This window comes from Megascapheus bottae, chromosome X, assembly GCF_031878675.1.
Source record: "Megascapheus bottae isolate mThoBot1 chromosome X, mThoBot2.hap1, whole genome shotgun sequence".
Classification (NCBI taxonomy): Eukaryota; Metazoa; Chordata; class Mammalia; order Rodentia; family Geomyidae; genus Megascapheus; species Megascapheus bottae.
Window position 1 is genome coordinate 79,355,920 of NC_143547.1, and position 21,786 is coordinate 79,377,705.

The 21,786-nt window shown below is 38.1% G+C and overlaps 1 protein-coding gene across 2 annotated transcripts in view; it reads left to right on the plus strand.

Moving 5' to 3' along the window:
• The window catches only part of Wdr44 (WD repeat domain 44), a 90,993-nt gene that overhangs the window by 67,718 nt on the left and 1,489 nt on the right, over positions 1-21,786 (plus strand). For both annotated transcript variants that reach the window (XM_090325909.1, XM_090325910.1), the window contains exons 13-19: positions 2,970-3,083; positions 11,653-11,775; positions 15,800-15,991; positions 16,170-16,271; positions 16,491-16,606; positions 18,032-18,159; positions 20,489-20,623. In XM_090325909.1, the coding sequence (XP_090182035.1) occupies positions 2,970-3,083; positions 11,653-11,775; positions 15,800-15,991; positions 16,170-16,271; positions 16,491-16,606; positions 18,032-18,159; positions 20,489-20,623 (910 nt within the window). The remainder of the gene's footprint in view (positions 1-2,969; positions 3,084-11,652; positions 11,776-15,799; positions 15,992-16,169; positions 16,272-16,490; positions 16,607-18,031; positions 18,160-20,488; positions 20,624-21,786) is intronic.

Consider the following 21,786-nt stretch of genomic DNA (forward strand, 5'->3'; position numbering starts at 1 on the left):
CTTTGATCAAGGTAGCAATCAACTATGTAAATTTAAATAAAACAGAATCACTTCACTTATATCCATACTATAGGTTTTTTAGAATAATAATAGATGTCATTTTGTTTTTCTGAGAGCTCCTTATTACCTCTGAAGAAAGTCTTTCCTTCTATTATTTCATTTTACCTCTCTACCATTGCTTTGTTTTACCTTTCTAACTCACTTGTCATTCCCTAGCACGTGTCCTGCTTGCCATGTTGGATATAGTCCTGTATCCTAAACACTTCACTTTTTTTTGTTTATGATGCTGTTATTTATTTTCTTTTTTCATATATTTTTATTGTAATTAATAGAAGGGTTACATTATATTCACCAGATAGAAGGTGCATTACTTCACATACATTGATACCCTTTCTCATGTCTTGGTCCCCAGTTCCCTCCCCCCACCCCCGCCCCGCATCTTGTTTTCCTCCCTTCCCTATCCGATTTCAAATAACCAAATAGGCATATATAGTATATATCAGATAACAAGGTGAAATAATGTAACAATATGAGATAACCAAGGGACAACAAAAGAGATGAGAGATAACATAGTACATTAAGGACAACAGTCACTCATTACGTGGCTTCATTTTGTCTTCTTCATTCACAAATGCATTGTATTTTGGTAGCATTCTTTTTTTCTCCCACATCCACTCTGGCAGGTATATTAAGAATAGACCCTAAGAGGATGTTTTACTCATTTTAGTATCCCAAAATAACCAAGTAGGTCAAGCAACCCTAATAATCTGAAATCTGAAAGCTCTATAAGAAGTTTCAACAGCAACATGACACAAGTAGGAAATAGTATACCATAAAACCTTTCTTTATGTACAAGATTATTAAAAGTATTATAGAACTGGAGATGTTAGCTCAACTTGTAGGATAAATACTTAGTATGCACAAAACCCTTGATTCTTTTCCCTAACACAAAAATAAATAACAAAAGTCAATAATATTTTATATGTGTACATATGGTATTAAAATTACCTTTATCCTGGTGTCCACCCTGGGTTTTTTATTATTATTATTTTGGAGATGAAGTATCATAGATTTTTCTCCCCTGCTGGCTTCAGACTATGATCCTTTAGATCTTTTGGGGTTTTTTTTTTGCCAGTCTTGGGCTTGGGCTCAGGGCCTGAGCACTGTCCTTGGACTTTCTCAAGGCTAGAGCTCTACCACTTGAGCCTCAACACCACTTCCAGCTTTTTTCTATGTATGTGGTATCGAGGAATCAAACCTGGGTCTTCGTGCGTGCTAGGCAAGCACTTTAACCACTAGGCCAAACTCCCAGCCCCCTGATCCTTTAGATCTTGTCCTCCATGTGTATGTAGAACTATAGATGTCAGCCACTAGCATCTGGCTAGAATGTACTAGAAAGTAGAAGGTATTTCTATGTGGCCTCAATATATACCTTTCTGCTTTAATCTTTTACTATGTCCCCATAAAATGTTCTCCACACTCCTCTTTCTATCCGCCTTTCTATAAATACTGCAAGGCATAGCTAGCAAACCATTTCTTTTCATAGCACATTCTCAAAAACAGTTGAAGAGGTGAAGTACCAGTGGCTCATTCCTGTAATCCTAGCTGCTCAGGAGGCTGAGATCCATAGATTGCGGTTCAAAGCCAGCTGGGGCAGGAAAGTCCGTGAACTCTAAACTCCAGTTAATCACAGACAAAGCCAAGTGTCTGAAGTTGTAGAGGGCTAGCCTTGAACAAAAGGAGCTTAGGGATAGTGGCCCAGGCCAGAGTTCAATAACCAGGACCAGCATAAATCAATCAGTTGATGGATAAACCTGGACTTAGTTTATTTATATTCCTGCTTTGTTTCTGATGTTCATACATCGCTGTGTGTCATTTTAACATCTTTATTCTTCAGTTATGTTCTAATTCCTTCATGTTCATAACATTAATGTCTACTTTAAGTAGTTGCTAGAAATCATGATGAACATAAAAAGCATGACATGTCTTATTCAGGGCATAAGCACCTATCTCTTTAACTTCAAATAACAGAAACCCAGTTGAAAATGGCTTACCACATGAGATAGCAAGTGTGGAAGTAAGGCTTTTCCCACTCTTTAAATTCAGGAACTCAATAGTATCATCTTCTATATCTTTCTTTTTATAACTGGTTTTATTCCCTCACACTTTTTCCCCCTCATGGTCCTAAGATGGCTACCACAGTCTAAGTGTCACATGAAGAGAACAATGTTCAAAGATAGGAAAGGGAAAGATCCATTAAGGGTGCTCTTTATTAAAAATGAATAAATCAATGTAGAAATGTCCCCTTTTTTCTCCACTCACATGAATTGTCCCTTATGTCTACTTCATGAAAATTAAACATGTGGAAGTGGTGCTATGGCCCAAGTGGTCTTCCACATGTTTAATTTTCATGAAAGTAGACATAAGGCGACAATTCAATGTGAGTGAGAGCCCAACAACCAAAAAAGAAAAAGAAAAGCAAAAATTAAACATGTCTTGTGCCTAACACCAGCCCTCACTACAAGGGTAATGAGCTAATTAGTTGACACCAGTCATGACTCACTCCTGTGCTGGTCCTGTGTCTCCTGAAGGAACAGATACTCAGAAATGAACATAGTAGAGCCTCTGTTAGAGGGGGAATTGGTTCTCTTCGGAAATGAGCCTGGTTTGTTAGGCAAGGAGATGAAAAGTTGATAATGAAAAGGGGAGTCTATGTTTGGTGGCTCAAGATTTCAGTTAAGGCTGTGTGGTGTTACATGCTTGTCACCTCATCACCTCATTTCTTGGAAAGTAGAAGCAGGGAGATTACAAGTTCAAGACCAGCTTGAGCTACACATAGTTCCAGGCCAGTTTGGAAGATTCTTCTGGAAAAAGCTGATGAGAATAACAGGTAGAGTCGACAGTGTCTGTAGCTTTGGTCAGGCCAGTTTTACATCTCAGCTTAAATCTTTGTTTTTATGTCTACCTAGGTATGCAGTGGAACTGATGAAGACCCTGATGACAAAAATGCACCGTTTCGGCAACGACCCTTCTGCAAATATAAAGGACATACTGCTGATCTTCTTGATCTTTCATGGTCTAAAGTAAGGAATTATTTCTTATATAAATTATACATAAATGTATATAAATTATGTAATGTTGACTTTGGGATAAAAAGAAATCTTTTATTTGTATAATCATCTTATTGCTGTTAAGGATGTTCACACATCCTCTGTGACGTGAATCTAAGTTTGAGAAAGAGATAGCAGGATGGGTAATGAGCAAAATGTTTTCTATAGATCTGTTTGTATATTTGTAACCTATCCTCAGCAAAGTGTATATGACATCAACTACAAAGGCAAAGCTAATCAATCTACTGAAGACTGCTAATCTACATTCATAAAATGTTTCTTGCTTAGCAATTCATTTTGTGGTGATTGTTTCCTTCTTTTTTTCCAGTCCTGGGGCTTGAACTCAGGGCTTGGGCTCTGTCCTTGATCTTTCTCAAGGCTAGTGCTCTACCGCTTGAGCCACAGCACCACTTCCGGCCTTTTCTGTGTATGTGGTACCTAGGAATCGCACCTAGGGCTTATGTCTGCAAGGCAAGCACTCTACCACTAGTGCATACTCATAGCCTGTGATTGTTTTCTTACAGAGCAGGAATAAAGGAACTATGTTCACCATGAGCTTCTTTTGCTCAAAGCTGTCACTCTACCACTTGAGCACAGCCTCACTTCCAGTTTTTTTGTTTGTTTTTCTTTTTTGCTAATTTAGTAGAGATAGAGTCTCAGGGACTTTCCTACCCAGGCTGGCTTCAAAAGGTGGTTCTCAGATCTCAGCCGCCTCCTGTGTAGGTAGGATTATAGGCATGAACCACAAGTACTCAGCAAGCTTGTTCTTTTTGCTCAGGATAGCTTTGGCTATTCATAGTCTCCTGTGCTTCCATGTAAACTTTAAAATGTTGTTAGAAGCTGGGCATGGGTAGCTCTTATCTATATCTTAGCTACTCAGGATCTGAGGTTTTTCATTCAAAGACAGCCCTGCAGGAAAAACCATGAGACTCTTATCTCTAATTAACCACCAGAAAACCAGAAGTGAAGCTGTGGCTCAAAGTGATAGAATGCTAGCCTTGAGCAAAAGAGCTCAGGAACAATGCCCAGGCCCTTAGAACCCCATGACCAACAATTTTTGTTTGCTTTTGGTCGTATCACCACCTTCACAGTATTTATTCTGCTGATTCATGAGCATAGGAAGACTTACCAAGTACCTTCAGTTGCTTTCTCCATTTTTTTATCACCTTAAGTTGAATCCTAGGTATTATATTAATTATTTTGGCAGTTTTAGGATTTGAATGCAGAGCCTTATATTTGTTATGCAGATGCTCTACCACTTATTCCTAGACTCTACCAGCCTTATTCCTGGATATTTTATCATTCAAAGGCTATTGTAATTAGAATTGATTTCCTGATTTCTTTCTCTGTCTACTCATTGTTGCTGTTTATATTTAAAAAGCTACTGCTTTAGCCAGGCACTGGTGGCTCACACCTGTAATCCTAGCTACTCAGGTGATTGAGATGTGAAGATCGCAGTTCGAAGCCAGCCCAGGCAAGAAAGTCCGTGGGACTCCAGTTAATTTCCAGTTTATCACCAAAAAACCAAAAGTGGTTCAAAGTGATAGAACACTATTCTTGAGCAAGAAAGCTCAGGGGCAGTGCCCAGACCCTGAGTCAAGCCCTATGACTAAAAACAAATGCTACTGATTTTTTTTTGCCAGTCCCAGGGCTTGAACTCAGGACCTGTGTGGGCTTTCTCAAGGCTAGCACTCTGTCACTTGAGCCACAGCACTACTTACAGCTTTCTCTGTGTCTGTGATACTAAGGAATCGAACCCAGGTCTTTGTGCATGCTAGGCAAGGACTTTACCACTAAGCCAAACTCCTGGCCCCAAATGCTACTGATTTTTGTATACTGATTTTTTATCTTGCTCTCTTGTTAACCTGTTTATCGGAGCAAATAGTTTTCAGTAGCCTTTTTAGGCTCTTTTACATACAAGATTATATCATGTGTAATTAGAGATAATTTGATTTCTTTATTTGATTCCCTTTAATTTCTTTGTTATGACAAAAATATTTTTTTACTTTAAAGCCTCAACTAATTAGATTCACTCATATCATCAAGGGTGATCTCCTTTACTTAAATGGAATTAATTTTAGAAATTATAAGTGTATCTTTAAAATCCCTTCACAATATCAACTAGATGAATGTTTGATTAGCTACCAGAGATGGTAGCTCCTATCTATATCCTAGCTACTCAGAATCTGAGGTTTGCCTTAGCTACATCAACACATAAAATTAACCAGCAAAATCACCTTCCTGTTAGTATTAATGTCTTTCCTTTGAATTCATTCTCTTAATCTTTGTCTAGCCTCAGATCATTTGATGCTGTCAGTCTTCCTTGAAATGTTCTTGGTTTTAAAACATTGTATTCTCTTCATTTCCTCCTTGTCTCCCTAACTATTTCTTTTTTTCCCCTTTATGGATGAAATAGCAAAAATAACATTACTATTTACCTCCTGTCTATAATTTAACTATTCAGGAGGCTAAAGATCCTAAGATTGTACTTCAAAGCCAACCCAGGCAGAAAAGGCTGAAAGACCCCATCTCCAAAATAACCATCAAAACGCTGGACTGAAGGTGTGGCAGAAGTGGTAGAGTGCCAACCAAGAAAGCAAGCTGAGCAAGTGAGAGACCCTGAGTTCAAACCCCAGTTACAGCAGAATGGGTGGTGGGGGTATGGGTTAGGGGGGATTACTGAAAACCTAAGCAGATACAGGTACACCTATTATATATCAAATACTTTGCATTCTCTTTTAATATTCACCCAAAGTTCATGTACTAATTGCTTTTGCCACTTAACAGTTGTAGAAGCTTGGACACGTTCCTTAATTTTACTGTGCCTCACCTGGGAAGTAGACATGATAAAAATAGCTTCCTAGCAGGGCGCTGGTGGCTCATTCCTGTAATCCTAACTAATCAAGAGGTTGAGATCTCAGGGTCACGGTTCAAATCAAATCTGAGCAGGAAAGTCCATAAGATTATTACCTGCAATAAACTACCCCCAAAAGACCAGAAGTAGAGTTATAGATCAAGTGGTAGAATACTATACTTGAATTGTGCTAATAAATACATGGCATTTGGCCGGGAGTTTGGCCTAGTGGTAGAGTGCTTGCCTAGCATGCATGAAGACCCGGGTTCGATTTCTCGGTACCACATACATAGAAAAAAGCTGGAAGTGGTGCTGATGCTCAAGTGGTAGAGTGCTAGCCTTGAGAAAGTCCAAGGACAGTGCTCAAGCCCTGAGCCCAAGCCCAGGACTGGCAAAACAAAACAAAACAAATAAATACATGGCATTTGCTTTTGCCTAGAGCACAGTAAATGCTTAATTAATATTACCATTGAGGACAAGAAAAATTTAGTTTACATGTGATCTTAAAATTTTCCTCAAAAAGCAGATGAGGTCAGTGATGTTTCTTGTTCAAAGAGTAGACAGTGAGGGTTGTTCCGGTTAACGGACTTTCCTAAAGACATGTAGCTTAAAGAACAGGGAAGTAGAGACCCAAATAAAGTATTACGTTCCAGCCCATTTCTATGGCATAGCAGCTGATCACCAGGATTATAGAAAGCAGGATTACAAAAATAATACCTTTTTGGACACATCACAAGAATTTTAAAAATCATACAATCCTTATAAACTTCCTTTCCTGTCATTCATTCTAAATCTCTTGGGAAGTAGAAGAAGTATGATTTAATATCTTTCAGCTACCTACTTGCTGCATTTATAAGGATTATTGTAATGTGGATCTGCCTGTTCCCTGATGATATGAATGCTAGTCTATCAAGAGATAAGTATAGAAACCAGGAGTAAACCATGTAAATGTTCATGGCACTTCTTCAGTGTCATTTTATACCTATTGAAGATACTCCTTTAAAATCCTTCTCTTCTACTTTTTATAATAGTAATAATGGGCCTTGTATTTTATATACCTTTACATTTTATTTTTCTAATGATTTCCTGTATTTCAATAATTCTACTCTGTTACTCATTGGAAATGAAAAAAGAAAACAGTTCTCTACCAGAATTGGTTTGAAAATCAGGAGTCTAAATGAGTTAAATAGGAATCTGTCCTATACAGAAATGGCCCCCAAGATTAGTTTATTACATCCCCAGATCCCTACCCTCAGCAGTGGAAAGAAACAAACTTTTTACAGTTTTAGCCTCACATACAGAGCATACAGCGTGCCTTTTAACTTTATTCCTTAAAAAAAGAAATCCGTCTTTAAAAATTTGTATTGTTACTATTTGGTCAATCATTAGACTTAAACTCAGGGCCTGAGCACTGTCCCTAAACTCTTTTACTCAAGGCTAGTGCGCTACCACTTTGAGCCACAAGGCCACCCCTGGTTTTCTGGTGTTTAATTGGAGATAAGAGTCTCATGAGGACTGGGAGTTTGGCCTAGTGGTAGAGTGCTTGCCTAGCATGCACGAAGACCCAGGTTTGATTCCTTGGTACCACATACATAGAAAAAAATAAAAGTCTTATGGACTTTCCTCACTAGGTTGGCTTCAAACCTCAATCCTCAGATCTCACCTTCCCGAGTAGGATTAGAGACATGAGCCATCAGCAAAAAGCCTTGATTTTTTGTGTTGTTATCATAAAGGTAATGTACATAGGAGTTACAGTTGCACTAGTCAGGTATAAAGCACATTTGTTTTTGAACAATGTCATTCCTTCCCTCCCTCTGCAAGTTTTCCCCTCCCATCCCCACTCACAAGTTGTAGAGTTCATTTTCAATATAGTATCTATCAAGTGGATAACATTGCTCCACTTGATCACCCATTTCTTTGCTTCCCCTTACACTCCCAAAGGCATATAAACAAACATATCGAACAAAAAGGAAAGAAAACAAAAACAGCCAAAAAAAGACCTCTTCCATTTTCTGGAGTTCATTCTGATGAATATTATTTTGGATGATCAGGAACTCATCTTTTAATGTTGTATCTGGACTCTTCTGTCTTTCCTAAGGCCATCCCTGACAACTAAATACTGACCTGGCTCACTGAATTCCTATTTAATCTTTTTTTGAACTTTCATATTTTTACCATTCCGGGGCTAGAACTCATAGGCAAGGCACTGTCCTTGGGCCACTTGAGCCACAGCTCCATTGCTGTCCTTTTAGTGGTTAATTGGAGATTAAAGTCTCATTGACTTTTCTGTCTGGGTTGGCTTCAAACTTTGATCTTCTGGGAGTAGCTGGGACTATAAGTGTGAGTCACCTGCACCAAGCAAACTTTCATTTTTACCTAAGTGTCACCTATGTATGTTTCTAGATCCTGTTTACAGTAATATTGTAATCTCCTTGACAGTAGGGACCAAATTTCATTTTACTCTTATTTCTTTTCTATGTATATCACAGGATCTGTTATTAGGTTTGTATTTGCAGACTTGTTTTGACAGGTAATGAGAATTATATTGTTAATTCTTAGAATAATATCCCTGCACTGAAGGTGATCTTTCATTTTATAGATGAGAAGACTGGATTGTGTGACCTAATTCGACAATACTAGTTTTATGAGTGGACCGTCAATTTGATCTGAATGTTATTTTTGTGATTTTAGACATCAATACTTAGTTTAAAAAGTTGATTAATTTGTTCACTAACAATTTACTGAACACTAAAACCTCTTGATAGAAAACAACTCATGTTCAGCACCTTCAATTAATAATTTGGGGATGTAAGTAGAGCAGCAGTGGCTCACACTTGAGGAGGAACACAGGAGGCTGAGATCTGTGGATCACAGTTCCAAGCCAGGCCCAACAGGAAAGTCTTTAGACTCTTATCTCCAGTTAACCACCAGAATATCAGAAGTGGTGCTGTGGTTCAAGGTGGTAGAGCACTAGCCCTGAGCAAAAAAGCTCAGGGACAGCACCCAGGCCCTGAGTTCAAGCCCCAGAGCGTGTGTGTGTTTGTATTATATATTATATATATTATATATATATGATATCTTCATATCACTTTCATATGACTATAGCAAAAAACTGAATGAAACTAGTTATTATCTTGTGGGGGGTTTTGTTCGTTTGATTTTGGTGCTGGGAATTGAATCTAGGACCCTACACATGCTAAGCATATAATTTACCACTGAACTCCATCCTTAGCCCTAAATAAAGCCAGTTTTAATAAATAGCAGTCCAGATGTTTCTTTTTAAATATTTTTATTAGTGTGTATTAGTTGTGCAAGAGGAAGTGCGTTGTAATATTTACATACATACAGTTTACCTTAAATTTACCCTGTGTCTTTCTACATTTCCTCTTCTCCCTTCCTCAAACAATTTTAACAAATTTCACTGTTCTATTTTCATACATGAATATAAAGTACTTTGATCATATTCGCCTTCTCTATTTGGCTCTCCTCACCCCTGTGAGGATCTATCCTATAACAGAGGCTGTTTTGCTCTCCCAATATAAATGAACTCTACAAAGGGATTTCACCATGGTAATTCACACATGCATATAGCAATATTAACGTAATCTATTGCACTCTCATTCGTAGTCCCGCTTCCCCTATTGTTGAACAGCTTTTGGTGATATTCCTTATACTATCCTCATACATAGACATAATGTATTTTGATATTACATTTAGACAGTTATTAATTAATAGAAAATTATAATACAAACTATAGATATACCTAAAACTTTTCTGGATGTGAGTAGATCTTGAAAGTAAAAATAATTCTTGTTCACATTTCAAAAAAATTTTTTTAGATCTTTCAAATTCCTTTTCTGTGATGTTTGGACTGAAACCCAGAGCCTCTGGAGTATTTGATAGGCAAGCATTTTGCCACAAAACTATACCTGGAACTCCCAAATTCTACTTTTTTTTCAGATAGAGTCTTTACAACCCAGACTGGCTTCAAATTTGCAGTATTCTTGCCTCAGCCTCCCTGAGTGCAAGGATTATAACAGTGGACCATTACATGTAGCTCACGTTCAAATTCTGTGTTTAATCATAAAGTATGAAATATACCTAAAAATAGGCATATTACATACAGTGCTTTGTACAGCAGCCAAAAATAACATATACATTTCAGTACAATTATATATCCAGGCCAATATATATCCAATATATCAGATAACAAAGTGAGATACTGTAACAATATAAGCTAACCATTCTTTTTTTTTTTGCCAGTCCTGGGCTTGAGCTTAGGGCCTGAGCAGTATCCTTGGATTTTCTCAAGGCTAGAGCTCTACCACTTGAGCCTCAGCACCACTTCAGGCTTTTTCTATATATGTGGTACCAAGGAATCGAACCCAGGTCTTTGTGCATGCTAGGCAAGCACTTTAACCACTAGGCCAAACTCCCAGACTCAGTTAGTCTTTTTACAAAGATTAAACATTCTTAATTACTTATAGTAACTGGCAATGCATCTTGGTATTTCTTCTAAGTATCTGTTCTGCTTAAATACTATGCTTAGCAGTGTCTTGGTTAGAGCATAGATCTAAAGCCAGACCACACCTGTGCTTGAATCCCAGCTCTACCTCTGACAAGACATATAGTTTTAAGTTATTTAATTGTTTCACTGTTCCATTTGTCAAAGTGGATAATAATATTCCTACCTCAGAGTTGCTGTATGCTGCTAAGAACAGTGTTTACCCAGTTGTGTATCCTCAGTAAATGTCATTATTACCTTGATTTGTTCAGCACCATTAGGCATATCAGAAAATACCAGCATCCCCTTTGAGTTTCAGTGTAACTTACAGCTCTCTGTCTTAAATAGATTATCTTTAGAAGTCACTGAGTCTCCACCAGATGAGTTGATCAGTTACACTACTTTTTCCAGCTTTAAAAGCTCTGTAATCTGTTCTGAGAGATTTGACAATTTCTGTTCTTTAATGTTCTTGCCTAGGTTATGACAGGCTCACAATAACACTCCATTTCTGTTTTGTTATAGAATAAATTTTCAAGACATTTTAAGTGACAGTTAAGATCCATGTGAAAGCCAGGTGCCAGTGGCTCATGCCTGTAATCCTAGCTATTCAGGAGGCTGAGATCTGAGGACTTCAGTTTAAAGCCAGCCTGGGTATGAAAATCTGTGGATTTCTTATCTCCAGTTAACCACTGGAAAACCACAAGTGGCACTGTAGCTCAAAGTGATAGAGCTCTAATCTTGAGCGGATGAAGAGCTCAGGGACAATGCCCAGGCCCAGAGTTCAAGATTCATGACTTGACAAAAAATAAAAAATGAAAAGATTCATGTGAGTTAAAGTTCACTAGTATTATCAGCGTATGAAAGCTGTAAGTTTCAGTATGTGCCCTATCTAGCAGCTAAGGTGTACTTTAGTCCTGTGCTGATACCTGCCACATTTCTTATCATAGATGATAATATTTGTAGTAATTTAAGGACAGGGAATGTGAAAAGGTATTAGAATCAATGAAATATGGTATTCAGCTGTTTGAAAAAATAAGACTTTCCAAGTGAACTAGATAATGTTTTTCTTTCTGTTTCTGCATGTAATAATAACAACACTATTGAGGTTCATGAAACTATGAAGTTCATTATTGTGTATATTTTTTTCGTATGGTAGTAAGTAATCAATATTATTTTCTCGATAGAATTATTTTCTGCTTTCTTCTTCGATGGATAAAACAGTCAGATTATGGCACATTTCAAGAAGAGAATGCCTTTGCTGTTTCCAACACATAGATTTTGTCACTGCCATAGCTTTTCATCCAAGAGTAAGTAATTATTTATACACTTGTCATACTGTAAGGAAGACAAAGGAGCTTGGTTTCTCTAGGGGTCAGTTAGACTGCAGGAAAAAATATTAATAACAACATAGTTAAGATCAACTTACATTACTGTTGGATTTCATGTTAAATTGGGATAATAAATAATTTCTTATACAACTGAGAATACTCTAAACATAATAAAAAGTCATCCCAGCAATGTGTATGGTATAACCAAAGTATCCTATTAATATTGGAGATGAATGAGAGTAAAACAGCAGTGAGTGTGGTAGCACACACTGTAGTCCCAGCACTGAGAAGGCTGAGGCAGAAGGATCATGAGGTTTGAAGCCAAACTTGGCTACATAAGAAGACTACTGTTTCCAAAAAGGAATTCTTCCCAGTCACTCCTGCCTACAGTGCTTGCTACTTGGAAGGCTGAGGTCTGATGTTTGTAGGCAGCCCAAGAAAGACTCTTATTTCCTTAACAAGGAAAAAATAAAGCAGAAACAGAGGCATAGCTCAAATAGTAGAATGCCAGCCTTCATTGAAAGCGCAGAACAACAGTAGGCCCTGAGGTCAAGCCCCAGTACTGTAAACACTCATAAATGTCATATGGAATTGAAACCCCTTTGTACAATTACTTGAAGATAATTTTTAAAAAGAAGAGGCAACAGCAAATGTAAAACGAGATGGGATAGCAGGCTAGAATTGTAAGAATGTTAGGAAGGAAAGAGACAAAACAAAAATTGAAAGAAGCAACCATCAGGATTCACTGTAAGACACACTGTATTTTTTCCAGCATATAGCTCAAACTGTCTTAAGATGTCACTCCATCTGTTTCATTCTGTCTCTGCCCCCCAATTTTTTTTGTTTTTGTGTTTTTGAGATGAGGTCTATTGTTACTTTGGTTAATAATTCTCCCGCCTCAGCCTCCTGAGTAGCTGGGACTATATGTATACTACCATCTTTGGATCATATTGTTCCATATAAGCCGGGCCCAGTGGCTCATGCCTGTAATTCTAGCTAATCAGGAGGCTGAGATCTGGGGATCGGGTTCAAAGCCAGCTCAGGCAATAAAAGTCCTTGAGACTCTTTACCTCCAGTTAATCACTAGAAAACAGGAAGTGGCACTATAGCTCAGGGACAGCAGCCAGGCCCAGAGTTCAAGCCCCTTGACTGACAAAGAAAAAAAAAGACAGTGTTCCATGGTATTACAATCAAAGGAGAAAAAACTATTGTAGAATTGAAGACCTGTGATATAGAATGGTATAGATGCCACCAAATGCTAAGAGTTTTGCAACTGTAAGTACATGGGAAATAACAAGTTGGTGCTAACTTCAATAGCTAGCCCATTAAAGTAAGTAGAGGACTTGAGCTGACCCCTAAGCTGAATTCACCTCCCTCTTTCCCTCCCTTTTTGATGCGCAGCAATATTTCCAACCACATCCTCATCTAATGGCCATTGTCTTGTTAATGCAACATCCCAATCCTATTCCCATTTCTTCCTCTTTTCCCTGGAGTTGGAAGAAAACATTTTCCCCTTAAGTATACTTTCCTCCCAATGCAATTTTATAATATAGAAAGTAATAATTCTGAACCCTTTAGAAGATTTGGTTAAGAACTTGAAAAATTTAAAAATGTCTGATTTAAGGTATCTCATCAGTCATTAAGTAAGTTTCCTATAATGTTATTTGCTGTTATTTTGTAAACATAAGCTTCCTCCTTTAGAAAACTGTTGACCTGGAGGAATTTTGAGAGGGGTTTAGGAAAGAATAAAGGCAATATGAGTCTACTATAATGTTAACTGTAAGAAAAGTAACAGTTGGAGAGAGCATGCATACATACACTTACATATTGAACTATATAAAATGAAGTATTTTTACTTGTTCATTTCTTTTGGTAATACTGGGTATAGCTTAATAAACCACAGCTATAAAAATAGCCATAATTTATTGATTGTCCTAAATGGGCTTCAGAAGTAGGTAGAAATCATAATCTTGCGTGGAAAATAGAATCTGTTTCTTTGTTTTGGTGTCCCAATTATTTACTCTTCAATTCTTCTTTTGCCAAAAATTAGACCAGCTGAAACAACTGGTTTGGTCTATAGCAAGGTCCCTCAACCTTGGTATTATTCACATTGTTATAGGTCAAAGGAAGGCTGTAAAACATTTATCAGTTTGTGTTGCTCTACCTATTACATGTAGTAGGTAGAGACTAAACATGAAACATATCTTCAGGCAATGATTTATATCTACTATGGAGCCATATTTGCCGGATTGAGAGCTTGTGGGCTGAGACTGAATAGTGAGGTGATTCTCTGCTGACCTTTTACCAGACTTCTGGAAAAGACTGGTTCCATAAGTTTCTAACTGGTGTTGCTCATATCCCAGGGAAGGGTATGTTGTAAGAACATAGGATAATGTTTCCCAAGCCATGGTCCTTAAACGTACTAGACTCTTACCTATTGCTACTTAACTCCCCTAATACATTGAGAAAATCAACTGAAAGTTACAATAAAATAATTAGAATGTTATCTCTCCCGAACAAGTATGATTTTCTCTTTTTTTTAAATAATACATAGAGGGGTTACAGTTAGCGATTTTTCCTTCCTTCCTTCCTTCCTTCCTTCCTTCCTTCCTTCCTTCCTTCCTTCCTTCTTTCGCCAGTTCTAGGGCTTGAACTTAGAGCCTGAGCACTGTCCTTGGGCTTTCCTCAAGGCTAGAGCTCTACCACATGAAGCACAGCACCACTTCCAGCTTTTTCTGTGTATGTGGTACCCTTCTGTGTATGTGGCACCGAGGAATCAAAGCCGCATCTTCACGCATACTAGGCAAGCAGTCTACCACTAGGCCAAACTCCTGGCCCTTCTATCTTTCCTTTTTTTACCCAAACCTGTTTTTTTCTGGGACTTGAACTCTGGACCTAGACACTGTCCCTGAGCTCTTCTGCTTAAGCAGCACTCTACTACATGAGCCATAGTTCCACTTCTGGCCTTTTTGTGGTTAATTAAATATGAGAGTCTCATAGTCTTTACTGCCCTAGCTGGCTTTGAATATAGATCCTCAGATCTCAGCCTCCTGAGTAGCTAGGATTACAAGCGTGAGCCACCAGCACTCAGCTCACAAATGAGGTTTCTAATTATGCTTATTATTCTGACGTTAGGTAACAGTTGCCTAAATAATAATGCTTTAGGAAGTGCATTATGGCTCATAGTGGTAAGCCTTGAAGTGAAGAGCTCAGGGACTACGCCCCGGCCGAGTTCAAGCCCCACAACCAATGAGACAGGGGGGAAAGGGTGGGAGAGGGAGAGAAAGTAATACTTTAGAGCCAGTAGGTATAATTTAGTGGTAGAGCACTAGTCTTTGTATATGAGGTCCTGGTTTGAATCCCCAACACACACATACACAAAATAAACAGAAGAAATAAATGCATTTTAAAAATAAAGACAAATAATCCAGGTGTGGTGGCTCACATCTATAAACTTAGTTATTCTGGAGGCTGAGATCTGAGGATCCAGGTTCAAAGCCAACTCAGGCACTAAAGTCCATGAGACCCTTATCTCCAATTAACCACTAGAAAACCAGAAGTGGAACTGTGGCTCAAGGGGTATAGTGGTAGTCTTGAGCTCAAGGAAAACTCCCAGTGCCAGAGTTCAAGCCCAAAGACCAACAAACAAAAGACAAATAAAGGGTTTGTTTTTTTGTTTTGTTTTGTTTTTTTTATTTGTTGGGGTTTTTTTGCCAGTCCTGGGGCTTGAACTCAGAGCCTGAGCACTGTTCCTGAGCTTCTTTTCCTCAAGGCTAGCACTCTACCCCTTGAGCCACAGTGCCACTTCCAGCTTTTTCTGTTTATGTGGTGCTGAAGAATTAAACTGAGGTTTCATGCATACTAGGCAAGTACTCTACCACTAAGCCACCTTCCCAGCCCAGACAAACACAGTTTTAGTATTTCTAGCAGATGTAAGTTTTTGTCTTACTGAGCTTTTCCTGATATAGTAACATGAAATCTTTCTCTTCTGCCATCTATTTAGGATGACAGGTATTTTCTAAGTGGATCACTGGATGGGAAGCTCCGCCTTTGGAACATACCTGACAAGAAAGTAGCTTTGTGGAATGAAGTAGATGGCCAGACAAAACTGATCACAGCTGCAAATTTCTGTCAGAATGGCAAATACGCAGTAATTGGGACCTATGATGGTAGATGTATTTTCTATGACACAGAGGTAAATAGTCATCTTGAATATTAATGGAATATTTAGGCACTCTGGACATGTTTTTTTTTTAATCTCTTGTTTCTTAACCGCCTTATCTGTAGATTAGGGAAAGTAATACACTTATCTGAAAATTGGATCAGATTAGCTATAAGATTTCTCTCCTGATATTTTTATGGTTTTATTTTAGCATTTGAAATACCATACACAAATACACGTCCGGTCTACTAGAGGGCGCAACAAGGTTGGAAGAAAAATTACTGGCATAGAACCTTTACCTGGAGAAAATAAGGTACTTAACATTATTCAAACTATTTCTCTCCATAATCTGTATAGATTTTTCAAGGTTAGTTTTCATATTAGAGCAAAGTATATATTCTCTTTCTATAGAATACTGTCTTTCCTAGTCTTAACATTTATTGGTTTGGAATGTGTGGAGCACTTTTGCTTGATTATCATTTCATTTAGATAAAAAGTTAATAGTTTAATTCTTCCTTTGATTTACTTTCAGATACTGGTAACCTCAAATGATTCCAGAATCAGACTGTATGACCTCAGAGACTTGTCACTGTCTATGAAGTATAAGGGTTATGTTAATAGCAGCAGCCAGATCAAAGCAAGTTTCAGGTAAATTGGCATTGAGAAATTCCCGAAAGGAAACACTTCCACATTTCCCCTATTTTTCCATTGATCTATGTCTGATGTTATATGGTGTATGACTGAGATCTCATTGTACATATCATCATACAATACTTACCTTGTCTACTTATTTGATGGATAACAGTGAAAAATATCTATACTGCCAGTTGAAAAAAAAACCCACAAGGTTAGGTCACAGTTGCAAAGCCAGGTTTAGAAGACTCAACTCCATTGTTTTTGCTTTTGTACCTCTTTTTTGTGTGCCAGTTCTGGGGATTGAACTCAGAGATAAGAGTCTCACAGACTTTCCTGCCTGGGTTGGCTTTGAGCCATGATTCTCAGATCTCAGTCTCCTGAGTAACTGGAATTACAGGTGTTCACCAAAGCACCCAGCATTTTGTACTTTTATATAAGCTTTTAAGAGGAGGCTTTTCACTATTGTGTTGGGATTTATTTAGATCCAGAAGCCAAGAGAGCATTTTATCAGCCTAACTTAAAAGTGCTCTGTCTACAATTTTACCTGTCATTATTATTTGAACTTTTAATTTGGGATTTATAGGCTCTCGGAGTAGGATTGCCTGCATGCATCTTTTGCTTACTATTCCTGTCTCAGCTCTTTTCTTGTCAGTTCTTTTTTCTCCTTCAGTTACTTAGTAATTCAGTTGGTAAAGTACTTCTCTGATCCTCCCACTGTGAATTAGCATCACAGTAAGGAGAGCCTTGATGCAAATGAAAATGCTGCAGGGCTGAAATGTGGCTTAGTAGCAGAGCATGCTTGCCTAGTGTATATGAGATTCTGGGTTCTATCCCCACCCTCAATGCATGAAAAACGAATCCACACAATTAGCCTAGTTGCCCAAGAGACTGCACAGTCAGTATAACAACGCTGGAATGAATACCAATGGCGTGTAGCCCTGCATCCTATCTGCTTATGAGATCTTAGTGACATTTAGTTTAATTTTCAATATTTCCATTATCCTCAGGTGTTGTTTTAGGAGAGAAGTGTGTGTGTGTGTGTGTGTGTGTGTGTGTGTGTGTGTTTGCATTTGTGCGTGCGTGCATTCATGAACAGTCCAGTGAGGTTTTTTTTCCTTCATTGGTGGGGCTTGAACTCGGGGCTTGTGTACTGACCCTAAGCTTGTGTGCTTAAGGCTAGTGCTCTTCCATTTGAGCCACACCTCCACTTTTGCCAGTTCATTAGAGATAAGAGCTCACAGACTTTCCTGCCTGAGCTGGTTCAGATCTCAGCCCAACTCAGCTCAGATCTCAGATCTCTACCGCCTGAGTAGCTAGAATTATAGGTGTGAGCCACCAGTGCCCAGCTTGTTTTAGGAATTTTGGATTAGGAAGCACCTTTACAAGGAAACCTAAAAATGCTTTTCTTTTATTTTTTCCTATCTTTTCCAAATATAGCCATGATTTCACTTACCTAGTTAGTGGTTCGGAAGATAAATATGTTTATATCTGGAGTACTTACCATGACCTAAGTAAATTTACTTCAGTCAGAAGAGATCGCAATGACTTCTGGGAAGGTATTAAAGGTAAGTGCCTACTTAATATATGTCTTATAAGCTAATAAACTTGGATTCTAATACAATCCATTTGTATTGGCAGTATTTCTAAGGAAATTTTGTACTTAAAACTAACTTTACTTTATATTTGGATTAAATATACCAATGAAGATTTTCCATGGCCTAACCCAGATGTGGTATTTTCTGCTTTCTACTTTTATTATTATGTATTGATTGCAATTTTAAGTGGTCTATTACGACATTTTCATAATAAATGCATATAATGTACTCTATATTCACTCCTCATTGCTCTGGTTTTTTTTGTTTGTTTGTGTTTGTTTTTTGCCAGTCCTGGGCTTGAGCTCAGGGCCTGAGCCCTGTCCTTGGACTTTCTCAAGGCTAGAGCTCTACCACTTGAGCCTCAGCACCACTTCCGGCTTTTTCTATCTATGTGGTACTGAGGAATCAAACCTGGGTCTTTGTGCATGCTAGGCAAGCACTCTACCAGTAGGCCAAATTCCTGGCCCTCATTGCTCTGTTTATGTCCTCTTCCTTTTCATTCCACCTCTCTAGTAGTGCTCCGTGTGTGTGTGTGTGTGTGTGTGTGTGTGTGTGTGTGTGTGTGTGTGTGTGTGTGTGTGTGTGTGTAGGCATATGCATATTTGTTTGTTTTTTCAGTTGATTGTGGGGCTTAGACTCTGGGCCTGGATGCTGTTCCTGAGCTCTTCAACTCAAGGCTATCTGCTTATCCCTTGAGCCACAGCACCACTTCCGGTTTTCTAGTGGTTAATTGGAGATAAGAATCTCACTGTCTTTAGTGCCTGGACTGGCTTTGATCCTCAGATCTCAGCCTCCTGAGTAGCTGGGATTACAGGTGTGAGCCACCATGCCTGGCTGCTCCCTATATTTTTATATCCTTATTTTTGGTTTTTGCTTAAGATTTCTCCCAATTAACTTCCATAAATGAAAGAAAACTTATGATACTTACCTTTTCTGGTTTATTTCACTTAACATGGTGATCTCCAGTTCTATCTACTTTTCAGCAAATGACAACTTCATTTTTCTTTATGACTGAATAGTATTCCATTCTGTATATAAGGCACAATTTTCTTTTACCCATTCATCCTTTGATGAGCTGATCCTGTAATTTGTAACTTGGCTATTATGATTAGTGCCGTGCTTTGGTGGGCAGTTATCACTATAATAAGTTGAATTCAATTCTTTTGTGTTATATACACAGACGTGATATGACAAAATTATACAGGAATTTTATTTTTTTATGTAACCTCCATAAGGATTTCAATAATGGCTAGAATAATTTTGATTCCTGCCACCACTGCGTAAAATCGCCCCCCCCACATCCTCACCCTTGCCAGCATTTGTTCTTATTGGTTTTCTAGATGTTAGTCATTTTGACCTGGTTAAGACATAGTGTCCATGTAGTTCCACTTTGTACTTCCTTTAATGGCTTAAGGTTGCTGAAAATGTTTACGTGTTTATTGCCATTTGTACTTTTTTTTTGAAAACTGTTGTGGGGCCAGTATGGCCTAGTGGTAGAGTGCTTGCCTAGCATACCCAAAGCTCTGGGTTCGATTCCTCAATACCACAGACACACAAAAAAGCTGGAAGTGTCATTGTGGCTCAAGTGGTAGAGTGTTAGAGCCTTGTGACAGCTCAAGGACCTTGCCCAGACTCAAGGTTCAAGCCCCAGGACTAGCAAAAAAAAACGAAAAAAAATATGTTTTTGTTCATTTGCCCAATTACTGCTTGGATTTTTGTTGTTGTTGTTATTGTTGGTGGTGGTCTTGGAGCTTGAACTCAGGTCTGGGTGCTGTCCATGAACTATTTTGCCAAGGCTAGTGCTCTATGACTTGGAGCCACAGTGCCAGTTCTGATTTTTGAGTGGTTAATTGGAGAAAAGAGTCTCACAGGTACTTTTCTGCCCAGACTGGCTTCAAACTGCAGTCTTCAGATCTCAGCCCCCAAATAGCTAGGATTTGGGGCATGAGCCACTGGCACCCAGCTTATTTGATGTTTAATTTTTTGAATTCTTTATATATTCTGGATAATACTTTGTCAGTTATTTTTCTCCAATTCTGTAGCCTGTCTCTTCAACTGTAGTTTCTTTTGCTTTGCAGAAGCTTTTGATGCAATCCTATTTGTCATAAAGTTGTAGAACCTGTATATATTTTTTAAAGAAAATACTTCTGGGTTTTAAGATGGTCTTAAGTTACTTCTATTGGCTTATAAAAACATTTGGCATATATATATTTTGTTAGTTTTAAAGGATACTTTTTATATTATCCTTTTTTCCTTAATAATATCAAACATCACCTATCATGAAATAATTTTTCTCCAGCACATAATGCAGTTGTTACATCAGCCATCTTTGCTCCAAACCCAAGTTTGATGTTATCTTTGGATATGCAATCTGAAAAATCAGAAGGAAATGAGAAAAGTGAAGATGCTGAAATTTTGCACACTGCATCCACTGGTAGGTACCTGTATTTTATTTGTCTTTTTTTGTCTTTAGAGAAATGCAAACAGGACACAGAAATATAAAACCTACTGTGTGCTTCTTGTACTAGACTGTAATCTCCAGGAGGAGAAAGACTTTATATGTTCATTTATTTGGGGTGGCACTGGAATTTCAACTTGGTGTCTATTTTATGGTAGAACAGTCGTTACCTACATATAGTGGGTGCTTTCATAAATACTTATTGGCTGATTAAATTCAGATACAAACAAGTTCTTTTTTACTTCACACAAATTTACAGCTTCCTAGGGAACATACTTAGTAACAAGGTTATGATTTCTTGCCATCTGTCATCATATATGCTTTGAGAATGAGTAGTAAGTCCAACTGTAGAAAATTAGGAAGTGAAGCCAAGCACCAGAGCCCCCAGAAGGCTGACACCTGGAGAATCACAATTTGAGGCCAGCCTGAGTAGAAAAGTCCAGTTAACCCAAAAATGAAATAGGCTGGAGATGTGGCTGAAATGGTAAAGCACCAATCATGACCAAGCAATTTCAAGGCCCAGAGTGATATAACAGGATCACATTGTTCCATGAAGGATAAACTCTTAAACCCAGGGTGTGGGATTATAAAACATATCCAATTACCCTATTTTCTTTACTGCTGACATAATAGCAGTTTGAGACTCAGTTTTCCACATGGCTAAAATGGCAGTGGAAACCTATGTCCAGCATTTTTGATAAGAATTAAAGGTAACATATGCAAAGTGCATAGCAAAGCACCTGGCACCTAACCAACCTTGTAATTATATCAACCTTCATTATAATTGAGTCTTACAAAGCACATCATTCATGACTTTTTTTTTCTTCTCCCACACCTTAACCTCCTTGTTACTGTTCCTACTGTACAGCATAACTTTAAGATATGCCAAATGGGTGGTAAGGAATGGTCAGTGGCCAAGAATATGTTTTTAGCATATCTAAATGAAACCAGTTTACCTGACACATGCTGGACCCAACTTTGCACCTAGTTTAGAGGACTTTCTTCCTTACTAGTCAGTATTTCCTACATTCATTGTTTTTCCCTATGTGTAACTGAGTCAGTTAACACAGAATGTGCATGTGTTAAATGATTTTACACAAGTTGGCAAGCATTTTCGCCAATCTACATAGACTCTAAAA